Genomic DNA, 15,000 nt, shown 5'->3' with positions numbered 1-15,000 from the left:
ATAAACAGCCAGAGAGGTTTTAATAAGAAACCATGGAGAGGTAGAAAAACTGCAGCCTCCCACCCGAAGAGGGCTTTCATATCGACAGATCCTAATTAACAGCATCAGCTTCCAATTTACAGTTACAGGGTTTTTTTTTTTTTTTTCTTTCTTTTTTTTGGCTTAAAGTTGAGTTCTTCTGTTCGCTGGTTACTAACCAACAACATAGAAACAGATGGGCCCTGGATGGCGTAGGAGGCACCCGCCATTTTGTTCACCTCCTCTTTATTTCTCTCTCTCTCTCTCTCTCTCTCTCTCCGATACACCTCGGATCTTGGAGACGCGGGCTCCGACAGTCTGTTGGTCTTAGCTGTCGGTTTTCGTGTTGGCTATAAATTGCCTTTGCTGTACATACAGAGAGCTTGTGTTTGATCTGTCGCTGTTAGTAATTGACTAAAACTGTTAATGCAACTGTGAATCTCATCCAGATGCCTGTTTAGAAGTTTGTTAAGACGGAGATACAGCAAAAAGCTTTTTTTGTTTCGTTTTGTTTTTTTTGAGTTCGTTTTGATTTGGCAGGTTTTCTGTGTGTGCGTGTGTCATCTGCTCGCGCAGGAGTTAATGACGGCGGTATTGCAGTGGTGAGACTTTCGAGGATATGAATGAAACACAGTGGATGGGATGGTGGGATCCCACTGTATTGCTTCAGTCACTGGTGTCGAACTATAAAATACTGCAGAGAACTGCTCCACTTGGTGCTCCCACAACAGTCTGCCTGTGTGTGTGTGTGAGTGTGTGTGTGTGCGTGGTGCGCGCTTGTCTTGCAGTCCGGGAAAAGCTCTCACTCCGCTAACTGCTTCTCAACGACTTGCCATCATGTCTTCGTTATTTAGCTATTCATCTCTCGTTCGGTAATCTGCGTGTCTGTTTACCACACGGCACAGCCTCATTCACTGAGACACCTACAGTCGACACTCAGACGCCATAAACAAATCTAACCGGAGAATTCGGCACCAATCAGTTTTTTTTGTGTGTGTGTGTGTTTTTTTGTTTTATTTTTGGCCGCTGACGTGTCGGCGACTGAGGGGCTTAAAAGATGCCCTTCCACATGTTAAGTGTGATATCCTACATTTGAGGGTACATGCAGAGTATGTCGTGTATCTGTGTGAACTTACGGTCTTCATATAGAGGCGACGGCAGGCTGAGCCCTTCCCAATACTGAGCACCCGTGCCTCTTTTGTTCTCTCCGTTTTTTGCGAGAGAGAGGAGGAGGAGGAGGGGGGGATGTTGGTGTCTGTCAGAATCCTCTCTCTTTTTCTCTCTCTCTGTCACTCTCTCTCTCTCTCACTCTGTCTCTCCCTGCCTTTCTCACTCTCTCTCTCTGTCTGTCTCTCTCTCTCTCTCTCTCTCTCTCTCACTCTGTCTGTCTGCTCGGATGGCAAATCCCAGCTCCTGAGGGGAATATCACCATGGTGACAGCACTGTGCTATGCATGCCTGTGGATGCTGCAGTATAGGGGCTCTCTCTCTCTCTCTCTCGCTCTTTCTCTCTCTCACACACACACGCATGCAGAGAAGAAAATACATGTGTGCATTTGCTCCTATGGCAACACCCCCGCCCCCCCCCCCCCCCCCCCCCCCCCCCCAACCCCAACAACCAACACCGTGATGATGAACATCTCACTGCATTAATGACAGGCCCCTAGTGCCCCACCCACCCCCCACTTCATATTTGAGCCAATTAAAATCAGAAAGGTGACACATCCCATGGCACAGTGTGGGCTTCCTTCTCCATACCAGGTAGACACATAATGGGATTTTCTCTATTCATACGGTTTCAACTTAATGAAAGAATGAAAGAAACATTTTATATTGTTTCCATTCATACCCAGAATGAGTGTGAGGCTACTGTATCACGGCAATATCTGTGCCTTTGTTAGGACAGTGGACTCTGAGACTGATCAAAAGAACGGATCCCAGCTAATATTCTTGGCCAGTTTTTTTTTTTTTCCTGCTGGCATTAGAGCGAGTTCATCAGAGGATTTGCCTTCTCCTGCGTGAGTTGTCTCTGAGGGAAGTCATTATTCTTTTCTGGCGCCAGCCCTGTAAAAAAAAAAAAAAGATAGAGAGAGAGAGTGAAAGAGAGAGAGGGAGAAGGGAGCTCTCCTCTGCCGTATACTCTCCATGCGTAATTACAGCACAGTCCCACTCAAAGCTGCCTGCTGCTGCAGCTCCAACTTATTCAAATGTGGCTTAATTACCTGTGGAATTTTAATTGGTGTGGCCTGCCAGTGGGAAACGCTGAGGGTGGCCGAGGTCACCCCGAGGCGCTCGCTCGCATTCTCACGCGCTCACACACACACACGCACGAACAGTCAAGCATGCACTCACAGTCGCTTAATTGAAGCTAACTACCAACTCCCAAAAATCGGACTGGTTCGGTTGATAAAAAAAAAGAAAGAAGAAGGAAAGATCCCTCGATATAAACATACGTTTTAATTTAAATTGCTTTATAATAATCTGCTGTACACGTCAAATATTACGATGGAGGTTCCAGTTACCTGACTTTGTCCACGCTTTGACAGACCAACTTGATTTTACACATTTGGACGACAGCATATAGCCTGCACAGAGAATTCGTGTGCTTTTCTGTATCTCCTCCCTCCGTCCATGTAATCTCGCTGTATAATAATAGTTCAGAAAAGAAGCGAGAGGGACAGCCGCATTAGCCACGGATTAGACTCGCTAGTGGTACTTCAGGTCTGATGCCGTTGATTTGCTCACATTAGCGCTGGATCCTCGGTTTGAGTGGGAGGCAGATAAACGCCTGTAAAAGCCTCGAATCTGGGACGTTTCACAAGCCGATGGCTCCTAACTGAGCATGCGAGCTGCTCGCACGACTGCAAGAATACAAACGTCTTTTAAAACATTGCTCGTGTTGGAATATACACTTTGCACTTTGTTTTCGCTCCCTCTGCGAATATCTTGCGTTACCTGAATGCTTGAGGATCTCTATGTCGGTCCGTTGAAAACGTTTGAAGCTCTCATCTCAAATAAGACCATTCCCAAATGTATAGTCTTGCTTACTGTGCTTTTCTCCAGAAACTCAAAAACTGACCGTAACATTTTAAATACATTTTAAATGTTGCTGAATATAGCGTTAAGTGCTTTGTTGTACAACGTCAGAGGTGCTTAGAGAAGACACAGTTAGTTAGATGGGTCCTCTCTAAGCCCCTCAGTGACTTCACTGATTTTTGTTTTTTGTTTTTTTTTTACCTGGGGTGGAAATCTTCCCAAACTGCAGCCTCTCTCTCTCTGAACAACAAATAAACCTTTTCATATGGAGACAGGGCAACTCATTTTCTGAGTATCCATATTTAAACCATGTGCAATTGTGCATGCTGTTTTGGAGTAATTAAGGAGAGACATTTTTCAAGTACTAATGATTATTATGGGGATTTGTGTAATTGAAGGACTGGGAGTGTAAGGCAAAGTTTTTGATTTTGAATGTTTTTTTTTTGTTTTTTTTTTTGGAGGCTGAGTTTCGTAAATGAGTCAGGTCGGTTTTTCAGCAGAATCGGCAGTGACTGGCTGGGTCTTCTGGGAATTGGGTTCAGACAGAGCATGCATTTTCATGAACCAAAGTACCAACAGTTATTTGTTTTATTACATTTTTAAACAGTCGTCCCTGGGGGGTAGGGGAGGGGGGCTCCAAAACGTGCTAATACTTTTTTTATTTTTTTTACACCAGGTTCTTTTAAGGAATTAACATTTATTGAATAATCATCATCATCATCATCATCATCTCCTAGGGACATGACTTGAATTGATCTCTGGTTCTGTGTGTGTCCTTGAACAGTGTCTATGGTTGCCCACTGGCCAAGAAGAGGAAGACACAAGAAAAGCAGCCCCAGGAACCAGTGCCCAAACGACGTCCGTTTTTAAAAACCGCAGACGACGAGGCCTCCATGTACGAGAGCTACGAGCCCGAAGCCATGGATGAGATGGAGGAGGAGAAAGAACAGGAGGAGGTAGAGGACGGAGAGGAAGATGGAGAGGAAGAAGAATTCTCGGAGGACAACGAGGAAGAAGATGAGGAGATGGAGAGAGAGGAAGGGGAAGAAGTAGAACAGATGGAGGAGGGTGCAGAGGAAGAGGATGAGGAAGAGGTTGCTGAGGACGGCGACGACGAAGAACAGGAAGAGGAGGAGGAAGAGGAGGATGAACAAGAGGAAGAGGAGGATGAAGATGAACACGAAGAAGATGAGCATGAATATGAAGAACAGGGTCATCAGCAAGGTGAGTCAAAAGCGTTGAGTTCAGAACTACCAACTGCAAACTGATTGGTTGCCTGTTCAAATCTGAGGTGTGTCAGATGAGATCCGACGGTCCTATTCTGATCGAAAAGCTAAATATGTTTGAGCTTTTCACATGATGAGCAGGTATATGGGTAGCTTGGAACACCACTCTCCATGGAGTGTCATTGAAAGAGAAACCGATTCTCAATTTTACTTTAAAAGGAGATAAACGTTCGAGGTATGTCCAGTCACCAGCAGAATGAAACTCTGGTCACGTCAACTCTGCACGGTAACAGTTCGGTTGACTTTTGCCCCATGTACTTTTACACAAAATGTTCAGCTTACCCTGCAACTCATAGTCTCCAAGGACAGTGCAGAAGCTAGTCACTACAGCAGAATATAATTCGCTGTATTTTCGAACAGCCTAAAAGGCAGTGAAAAGCATAGTGCCAGTCCAAGAGGCTACAATCACACATGAGACCTGAAAGATAGCGTATGAGCCACTGAAAATAGTTTTCAGGCAGTCACACCTGAAGAGAACGGACGATTCCCTCAGCAGTCCCAGACCTGGGGAAACTGCAGACAGGGCCTCCCTTGATTCCTTTTGTATGCACCTCACCCTCTACCATGCGTGTCCTCAATCAGTTGTGACAGCGCCTTCAAGAGCAATAGAGAGAGAGAGAGAGAGAGAGAGAGCTCTTTGAGTTATTAGCTTTGCCCCCCCCCCCCCCCCCCCCCCCGGCCCCCCACCTCCACCCATCCCTCTCATCAGCTCACAGGCGTAGCACTGGAGGTGTCAGATGTGCTCAGCCTACCCCCCCCCCCAAACCCCCCCAATCCCTCCACCCTTTTCTGAAAGCTGGTTCCTCCCGAGGATATTTCTGGCTTCAGAAACAGAACACCTCACATCTCCTCTGCCTGCTCATCTCTGCCTGCAGCCTCATCTTGCTCTGGCCCAAATACAAGCACTCTTAATCCCTTTAGGAGAGATGAGTGGGGCTTTAGGTGCTGCGTTGCTTTCTGTGTGACTGAACATGGGCCAAATGCGATACACTGTGATGTATGTGATGTAGGGTACGTTGAATAGCTTTCGCTCACAAGCACAAGCTTTTTTTTTTTTATCTATATTTTAAGGTAGGCTTTAAGGTAGTATGTAAGGAATGATATTTCTCAAATGTTGCCATTTTAACTGAACTTATTACTTTCATAGGAATGATTGTGATTTTGATCTCAATCACAGCTGTTTTGTTTTTTTTAAAGTACCTCATTATGTAGCATTACCATTGTTAAAAACAGACAAAAAGAAACCCACATTCAGTGTGTTCAAAAGTGGGAATAGCAACGCTATACGTAGCAGAAATACATTACAAGATGTCAGTCATATTACATATATACGAGTATTATGGATACATGTAAACTCAGAGTGGGTAAAGGTACAAGTAAGGACATAAATAAGTTTTTTTTTGCCACATGCATTATTAACATTTTCATCATGTAATGTCAAGTAGGAAACATAAACAGGCCTATGAATAAAAGAATATGAATTTGTATGAAATAAACGTTCTTGTACATTACTGCTGAAGATGCCGGTTTTCTGGGTCCTGAGCCAAAGAGTGTTACCCGATACATCTTCATTATTGTGTTATTTTCCATATGGACTGAAATATGGCTCTGTGTTATTCCTCTCACGGTTTGTCTCATTTTCATCATGGTAATGAGTATGCTTGCCCACTCATATATTGCTCATTTACAGACCGGTGACCTCTTTTATTGAAGCACTGCACTCAGCCAATCTGATTCAGAGAGCTCGAACATTTCATTTGTGATCTCACAGGCGTAGCACTGGAAAATACCGGTGTAAAAAGTTCCTCTCTGGCACACACAAACACTACAGGGGCTCTAAACCATTAATAAGACACACTCTCTGTGTACTTTAAAACAATTGCCCTGTTTATGCCAGTAATATGGAGATTTATTTCTAGACAGAATCTTGTGTCGAATCAGAATGGTTTGGTCAATCTCGCTCTGGCAGGCTGGAAACGTCATCTTTTCTCATCATCCTCTCTTTCACCAGAGGACAATTACCCAACCGGTGGACAATCAAAACCCATCCAGATGGCCGAGAAAGACTCCAATAACAACAACAACAACAACAACAACAATAACATCAACGGTGGTGGTAATGTCAACAACGAAGAGTATGAAAACTACGATGAGCTGGTCGCCAAATCCTTGCTGAACCTGGGAAAGATTGCAGAAGACGCCGCCTATCAGGCCATGACGGAGTCGGAAATGAACAGCAACTCTTCCAACAGCGCTGGAGAGGATGATGACGAAGAAGACGACGAGGATGAGGAAGAGGATGACGAAGATGGCGGAGGCGAGAGGGGTGGCCGCAAGGGTGAGCTGAGCGTTGACCTGGACAGCGACGTGGTCAGGGAGACGGTGGACTCGCTGAAGCTTCTGGCCCAGGGTCATGGGGCAGTCCTGCCGGACGACGGTTTCCCAGATCCAGCGCCAGGTGAGGGTGGCGTAGTCGGCCAGGGGCTGCAGCCTCACCAACAGCAGCAGCAGCAGGGCCGGGCGGAGGAGAACGAGGAGGAGGTGTGTCTCAGCAGTCTGGAGTGCTTAAGGAACCAATGCTTCGACCTAGCCCGCAAACTGAGCAGCGAGAGCCAACCGCACCTTCAGCATGTCCAAAACGAGCAACAGCAACAACAGCATGTCATGCTGACGCACCACCTGCCTCGCTACGACAACTGCCAGCACGGCCCCCTTCCTGAACAGCAGAGGGCGCCAGAGCAAAGCTATTCTGACATGGTTAACCTGATGAAGCTGGAGGAGCAGCTCAGCCCCACGTCCCGTGGTTACCCCCCGAGCTGCGCTCAGGAAGGAGACGAGGACACTACCTCGGTGGCCTCCGAACGTTCAGACGAAGCTTTTGACATGACCAAGGGCAACCTGTCCCTCTTGGAGAAAGCCATTGCCTTGGAGTCGGAACGTGCCAAGGTCATGCGGGACAAGATGGTGTCCGAACAGACGGTGGCCCGGAGGGACAATCAGCGCCTACACGGAGAGCACAGTCCACGCCAGAGCAGCAGTGCGGAGGACCGAAAAGCTCGTTTGCACCACGATGGGGCCAAGAGAGCTTACTACCCTAAAGGTAAGACTCTACACAACGGGTGTCATCATCAGACCTGGGTCATATTCTTTGTTTGGTTGACAGGTTTGAATATTTTAGTTTCGCACGGATGCTGGTAAATGATTAGTTTCTTTGTTGGCCGTCCTACCTGAAACACAAAGTGTGAATGAACTCAGGTCCAGCTCCAGGGATAAGGGGCTTCAACCAGTTTTCAAAAAGAGATTTTTTTTAGTGGTGCCTCAGCGGTTTCCAATCTCACTACAAATTACAAAACATAAAAATGAGAAGACAAGAGCTTTGTGGCTGACTGCTGGCTCTGTTTTACGTACAGCATGTCTTGTCGTTATATTCTGCTAATCCCTCTGACGACACTCACTTGGCATGGTTCGTCCAACCTCAGTTAAGAAAAAAGACAGAAACAATTAAACAACAGAGATACTTTTTCAGAGGAGACAAAAGTCTGGAGAGACAAAAGAAAAGGCCAACAACCCCCCCTCCCCCTCTCCTTCTACCACCACTTCCTCTAAAAAATGTTGATGCAGCATTTTTTTAAAAATTACCAAATAACATTTCAAGTACAGTCTGTATTTTCTTTTGTTGAGATATATATATATATAAAACACAAATGATGATGGCTCTTGGTCCCGGGACTCCTCGTCCCAAGAGGCAGTTTCATTCTTTTTCTCCTTAGCTGGTCTGAAATGCTCATCACTCACTAGCGGTAGTGACAGTGCAGTGTATGCTGCCGCTAAAATAGGTCGGCATGGCAACATCACAGGCCGTTCTTGTCAGGCATGAGTAATGGCAATCTGCATGGTTTGTTAGGACGGCGGATCTCATCCGCGAGGCGGCTGCTGTCCGTCGCCTGTTCCTTTGAATCCACCTGCCTTCACGCTCCTCACCCCACGGGGGGAGGGAACGAGCCGCGAGCCGCTATTAGCCGTTAGAAACCAACCGAGCGTGTCAGCGTAACGTTTCACTCGGGTCCTGATACGGCGCTAGCAGGACCGGACCCATGTCATCTTTTGCGCACCTCCAGACGCCCTCGGTGTCGGACACACACACACACACACACACACACAGAGTGTCACTGTGGCTGTATCTGTAATGCATCAAATCGGGTAATGATATCATTTTGTAATGAGTAGTCAAATTCCGTGACGTGGTTACCCATGGTGTAGCCACATAAAAGGGCAGTGAAGGTTTTGGTCTCTCTTCAGTGGGAATCGCTGGCATACACACCGTTTACAAATCGACTTCAGGTAGTTGTAAGGAATTGTTCTGTGTATGGTACAGTGTGTACCCTTAAAGTAAAAAAAAAAAAAAAAAGCTTTAAAGTTAAAGTCCTGTGGAACATGTATAGGATGTTTTAGCAGACCCAGACGAATAACACCCATTAAAAACAACCATTATCACTTGCATTATTGTGATATTGTGTTATGATTATGAATACTATTACTACTACTAACAACAACAACAACAACAATGATAATAATAATAATGATAATAATGATAAATTTTCCAATCCATTTTTCGACACCGTCTCTCAGATACACGTCGACTGTTTGTATTATGCTCTTTATGTATTAATAGAACTCGTTTCCAATCGCTGTGCATGCATGAGCAGAGCAGTTAACAGGGCACGTCAAGGCCTCCGCAAATGTAGAATGACATCAGGAACTCATCCTCCCTTCCCGTGAAAGTTTCTGGCTGGTAATTACTGGGAGGGTGCCACTTTGGGGGCAATTGCTACATTTTCTGAATGACATGAGTACATAATAATAATCACATGCGAAAAAAAAGAAAAAAAAAACCTCCTGACAATTAAACAGTTGTCTTTCTATATAATTTACAGGTTTTCCTTATTGTAATTATGGCTTTCAATCTTGTCTTATAGCTCTGTCGTTATAGTTTTCTGTCTAATTTAGAGATGTATGAGCATTTGGGATCTGGATGTGAGTGGACTGGCTAAATTGGCAGGCTGTGTGAACTTTGCTCCTCTGAAGAGGAGAACGTGTGATATCCACACTTACGTGTGGATTACACTGCCACAGGTTAGAGGTCACCGGTGACGTTGACACAGACATGTGACCTGGATTCAGAGCACACTAGGGTTTGTGGCCTGCGCCTTGGGGTACCATTTAAGATGGGGGGGTGGGGGGGGGGGGGGTCACTCACCCCATTGGATAAAGACAGACATGCAGAGGAATTCATGACAAGCTCATTTCACATAGGCTCAGTGTCTGTCCGTTATCTGCTTGGGAACGTACATTTTTAATGAAATATGAAATTGCATTTCTAGGAGCGCAGTGATCCCCTAACAATTTAGCAGATTTTTTTTTTTTTTGTCTAAGTATGCCTCAATGACATGAAATGCCATGTTGAACAAATGATGTGCTTCTAAGCACTCCATTACTCACGTTGGCTCACTCCTCTGCCTCCTGTTGGCAGGGAGGTTCAATGCGGTAGCTTTAATTACTTCAATTAGCTAGTTGCAAGTTGCGATCCTGGAATGAAGGGGACTGTGCACTTTTACACCTTGAGTTTCTTGAGTTTACCACTGTTTAATTCCATACTGTCTATAAATGAAGAGCTTAAATAGTGAAACAAAGTGGGGTAATTACAACATAATGACAACGATCACATGATTACAAAACACAGCTGTGCTGAACCTCTCTGTTTTGGTCACGCCGTTTAACGCTCTGTATGGGTTTGTATGGAAACACACCGAGAAACCTCTCTGTTGGACGGGTTGAAAAAGTGGAAAGGGACAAAGTAGACCCCGGTTTGTTCTATTCCAGATCCTTTGAGAGGCGAGAAGAAGGAGAGTAAGTGTCCGACTCCAGGCTGTGACGGTACAGGACACGTGACCGGACTCTACCCGCACCACCGGAGCCTGTCTGGCTGTCCCCACAAAGACCGCGTCCCTCCAGAAAGTAAGGGTCACGGGGGAGTACTGTGCTGCTGCCAGTGAAAGCTGTGTCCGTTTTTTTTTTTTTTTTTTTCGGACCTGCGCTGCCTGTACATGCTATGCTTCTCCATGTTGTTTTCTTGAAGTTTGCGCTCTCCGCGCTAAGCTAGGCTAACAGTGTCTCGCTTAGGTTTTTCCTGTGTGCATGGGAGCAGCTGGTCACCATTTTGGTTCAGTGCCTTGTTTCTAAATCCATTTTGAGACTGTCCATTCTTCTGGTCTTGCACAGTGGTTTTTTTTTTTTTTTTTTTGTATTAATCAGTTAAGTTATTTCTCTGAACTTCTGCATGGCACCTGACTGCTAATGCTCACTCACTCATCTCTCCTGAAACTGTCTATGACTGGATAACTGTAATGTGATTAATATTTCGTCAGAAAGCTAAGAACTAAAAAAAAAAATATAGAAATATGTTTAAAAAAAAAAAGAAAAGAAAAGAAAAGAAAAATGTGTTTTGGTGAAATGTTAAGAGGCTGATCTCTCAAAACCCCTTATCAATCAGTATGTGATCAGTCTTACATAGGCTTAACCGATTGATTGGTGTTAACGCCTTTTGAAAGTATATCTCACAGCATACAGTTAATGTATTTTCAGAAATCTTCAGTTCAGAAAACATAGCATAATCTGTCTCTGCTATACTGACTCAGTTCATTGGCTGGAATGGCTGGCATGTTTAGTAATGTAGTTCAGTTTGCTTACGATTACCTGCGGTCACTGTTTCGTTCTCCAAATGCATGGCTCGATGTTTGTCCGTCCATTCGTCTGTTTTCGGGTAGTGGTGTGCATGATTAAAATTCAGCGTTGAGTCTTTGGCTGTGCTGGTCATAGGGTGTTTTGCTCACACACTCTCAATGTGCCTGAGCCCTTGTTAAGTACTGACTTTCTCACAGTCTATGGGAGCTCCTAACCTTGCGCTGTCTCTTGCCCTCTCCTCTGTCTGTCCAAGTTCTTGCAATGTATGAGAATGTTCTTAAGTGCCCCACTCCGGGCTGTTCAGGACGTGGCCATGTTAATAGCAACAGGAACTCCCATCGCAGGTGAGTGGGATGTAAAGTAGACGGCATTCTGGGTAAAAAAGCAAACAAACAAACAAACACAGAATGAAATTTTAAAAAAAAAGAAAAAAGAATTGAGTGGCCTTGAAGCTAGATTTCTGAAGCTTTTTTTCAAAATTATGAGTGACACTTGTGCTTCCTGCAAAAGGTATTAAATTATTATATTATTATACAATGCAAAAGATTTATAGTAATGAGTATTGTTAGATTATACATTTATTAAAATGAAAAATGATTTGAATTTTTAGCCGTTATTGTGTCATGAAACAAGTGAAAATTGGTCCAGAGTGTGTGCCTGCCGAAACGACCTGTTCTTGAAGGTTCTGCGTACGTCGAATGTGCAGAGCAGCTGTTGAGGAACGCCAAGTGGAGCGTGTGCCATGCTGTGGTAGAGTAGAGGGATAATGACTGGGTGTGGGCGGAGTTTTAGATGGTAGTGTGATGATTGACAGGTAGAGTGGTTTATAGAAGGTAGTACTTACGCCGCCCTCTCTGAAGAGAACAAAGAGCTCGCTGTAATTTACCACGCAGACACATACGCGTGTCAAGCTTAGTCTTTATGTCAAACACATACGCACGTACATACAACACGTATGTACGGATATAGACACACAAACACACTTAGACACGCAAATCCCACTCTCCACCCGCAGTAGCTGTAGGCCATGGTATGTGGAACACCTCCTATGGGAATGATCACACACCGTGCAGTCATTAGCCATGTTGAACAGAGGAAAACAAAATGCAAAAAAAAAAAAAAAAAAGGGTAAAAAAGGACAAAAACAAACATATACTTAATAAACGGCATATGCGTCCGCCTATGCTCGGCTCGCAGTTGTCATAGCAACTCAGCCTAGTGACAGCAGTCCTTCTGTCTGCTTGTCACAACATTCTCAACCTAATCGAGCTCTTTGATCACAAGTGTACGTTCTGAGGAATCTGTGTGTGTGTGTGTGTGTGTGTGTGTGTGCGGGTGTGAGTCAGAGAGAAAGAGTTATAAGGTTCTCTTGTGTTTGAGGATATGTACTGGGCTGTCAGACTGAGGCTGTTACTGTGTGTTGGCTTTCCTTTTAACTATTTTGATGGAATTTGGTTTGTGTGTGGGGGGGGGTGAGAGAGAGAGAGAGAGTTTATTGTTACGCTAGATTTATGCTTTTTGATTTGTCTGTGTTATAATAAATCATCATTAATTGCATAGGATATGAATACACAAATACATGAAAAGATAGATAGATAGATAGATAGATAGATAGATAGATAGATAGATAGATAAATAGATAGAGAATATGCTGATATTTTCAAGCACCATAAATTGAACAAAATATGTGTGTATGTTTGTATGTGTGTATGTTACACACACATATACATGAGAGAGAGAGAAAGGGAGCGAGAGAGAGAAAGAGAAGAGAGAATATCTTGATGTTCTGAAGCTCAGCACGGCTCGCCCCAGTGAGTCTACCCAGAATTCCTCTGAAAGGACTGCGGTATCTTGCTGAGAGAATGTGTGTGAAGGCAGCCAGCCTGAAATGCCCAGAACCCAGTGCTGCACCAGCTTATAGCCTCACACTATAGAACTAGGCCATAGGACATGCATAATTCATACAGCAATATCCCTATATTACCCTCACCTCTGCTGCCTGACACACACACACACACATACACACACACACACACGCACACACACTGCTGCCAACGCAGGATAATCAGAAAATACTTTTTATTTTCACAGAGACAAACTTGTCCCTGTGTGCTCTCAGTATGCTTCACGTGTGTGTGTATTCTTGAGTGTGTCTGTGTGTGTGTGTGTGTGTGTGTGTGTGTCTGTGGGTGTTTGTATAGACACTGAAAATCCTCTCACTTAGAAGCACAGATGTGTTTGTATGTAGTATCGTATGTTTGAATGAAGATTCTCTAACAGAAAACACTAATTATTTCCAGTCAGAATTAGATATTAGATTGTGGGGTTTTTTTTTTTCATTTGTTTTTTTTTTTTTTTTTTGATGTTGTAGTCTTTCAGGTTGTCCTATCGCTGCTGCTGAAAAAATGGCCAAAGTTCAGGAGAAACACCATTCAAGTGACGGTCCCAAATCCAGCCAGGCGTCTGACCGTGTCCTGAGGTACCCCACACTCTTTCTACCCTCAAACACGACGTTAAACCCCCTCCCGTTTGTGCGATAGGCCTCAGTCCCTTTGGCTTATTCTGATACAGTTTTCATGGGCTCAGTCCTATCCACATCTTGTCAGGCACTCTCTTCCCTTCGAACGTCTTTTTTCTTGTACTTTTACATTCAGTTAACAGCGGTCTTATCCGGGGCATCCAGCTCAACACTGTTGTGAGAAAGTTCACTGAAATGTTACGAGACATTTGAGTGTCGGCTGGTCCAAGGTAAAGAGGTTCTGTGAGGGCCAAGGGTGATCCTTCAAATGCCTTGGACATTGTGCATGAAACATTGTGTTTTGCGCAAAACCAGACAGAGGACAAGATCCAGCAGCAGCACAAAGGAGAAAAAAAAAATTGTTTAGAAACGCCTGGTATTTAATTAAAAAAAAAAAAAAAAAAAAACGAAATGTAGAGGGTTTTAAAATCTCCTCTTCCAGGCCTATGTGCTTTGTGAAACAGCTGGAGATCCCACAGTACGGTTACAAAAATCACGTCTCCACCAGCACACCACGCTCCAACCTGGCCAAGGAGCTGGAGAAATACTCCAAGACCAGCTACGATTACGGCAGCGGTTACGACGGCCAGCCCCACGCCTACGGCAAGAGGTCCTTACCCCCCAAGAGTCACGGACGAGACACCTCGCCAAAGGGTTATGAAGGTATGTCAAAAATTCAGCCACACACCCCCCCTTCCACCCCACCCCCCACACCACCTCCATCCCACCCCCTTGAATTTTACCCATTATGGAGGACCTGCAGACACATAGATATCATTTGTTTTCGTGTGTGTGTGTGTGTGTGTGTGAGTGTGTGCATACTGAACAAACACGCAACACATAAAAACTTAAACGGCACGTTGAATAAGACATTTGTGTTGGTTGGGGGTTTGTTTTAGACTGTTAGCTAAGTTCACTAACTCTGAGCTGACAAAGAAATTCTGTGTTTGCCCAAAAGTGGAAAGAAACTAATATTACATCCCTTTCTGTCCAGAGGAGACAAAGATAAAAGTTACAGAAAACACCTTACCTGCACAACACCTTGAAAAGTACAGCGAAGCCCTCACAGTCAAAATCTAAAATTAAACTGAGATTACACCTGTGACTATAGGGCATATGTTTTTGAACAAGCCCAAAAACGTACCGGCCTGACATCTCCTATCGCCCATATTTTTCCTCTCTCTCTTTTTTTTTTCTCCTCGTCTGTCTGAAACAAAAATAAAGAACTAAATATACGAAGCGTTTGTGGCTGGAGGTCCAGGCAGAGGTGTGAGTCAATATGGTTAATAAGAGAGGAGGGCAGTGAGACTGTGTGAGTGCTGCTTTCGAGGCGATCGTTTAAAAAAGTCACTTGGGTGTGCCGTTGCTACTCATTACTCTGGGGAAATGGAGGCTTTTGGTA

The 15,000-nt window shown here is 44.5% G+C and overlaps 1 protein-coding gene across 2 annotated transcripts in view; it reads left to right on the top strand.

Annotated features, from left to right (window-relative positions):
* myt1la (myelin transcription factor 1-like, a) overlaps positions 1–15,000 on the top strand; it is a 40,483-nt gene that overhangs the window by 9,027 nt on the left and 16,456 nt on the right. For both annotated transcript variants that reach the window (XM_030771154.1, XM_030771153.1), the window contains exons 4-9: positions 3,838–4,265; positions 6,405–7,439; positions 10,220–10,354; positions 11,334–11,424; positions 13,452–13,559; positions 14,041–14,261. In XM_030771154.1, coding sequence (XP_030627014.1) covers positions 3,838–4,265; positions 6,405–7,439; positions 10,220–10,354; positions 11,334–11,424; positions 13,452–13,559; positions 14,041–14,261 — 2,018 coding nt within the window. The remainder of the gene's footprint in view (positions 1–3,837; positions 4,266–6,404; positions 7,440–10,219; positions 10,355–11,333; positions 11,425–13,451; positions 13,560–14,040; positions 14,262–15,000) is intronic.

Source organism: Chanos chanos, chromosome 4 (genome assembly GCF_902362185.1).
Source record: "Chanos chanos chromosome 4, fChaCha1.1, whole genome shotgun sequence".
NCBI lineage: Eukaryota > Metazoa > Chordata > Actinopteri > Gonorynchiformes > Chanidae > Chanos > Chanos chanos.
This window is presented reverse-complemented; position numbering and strand designations above follow the sequence as displayed.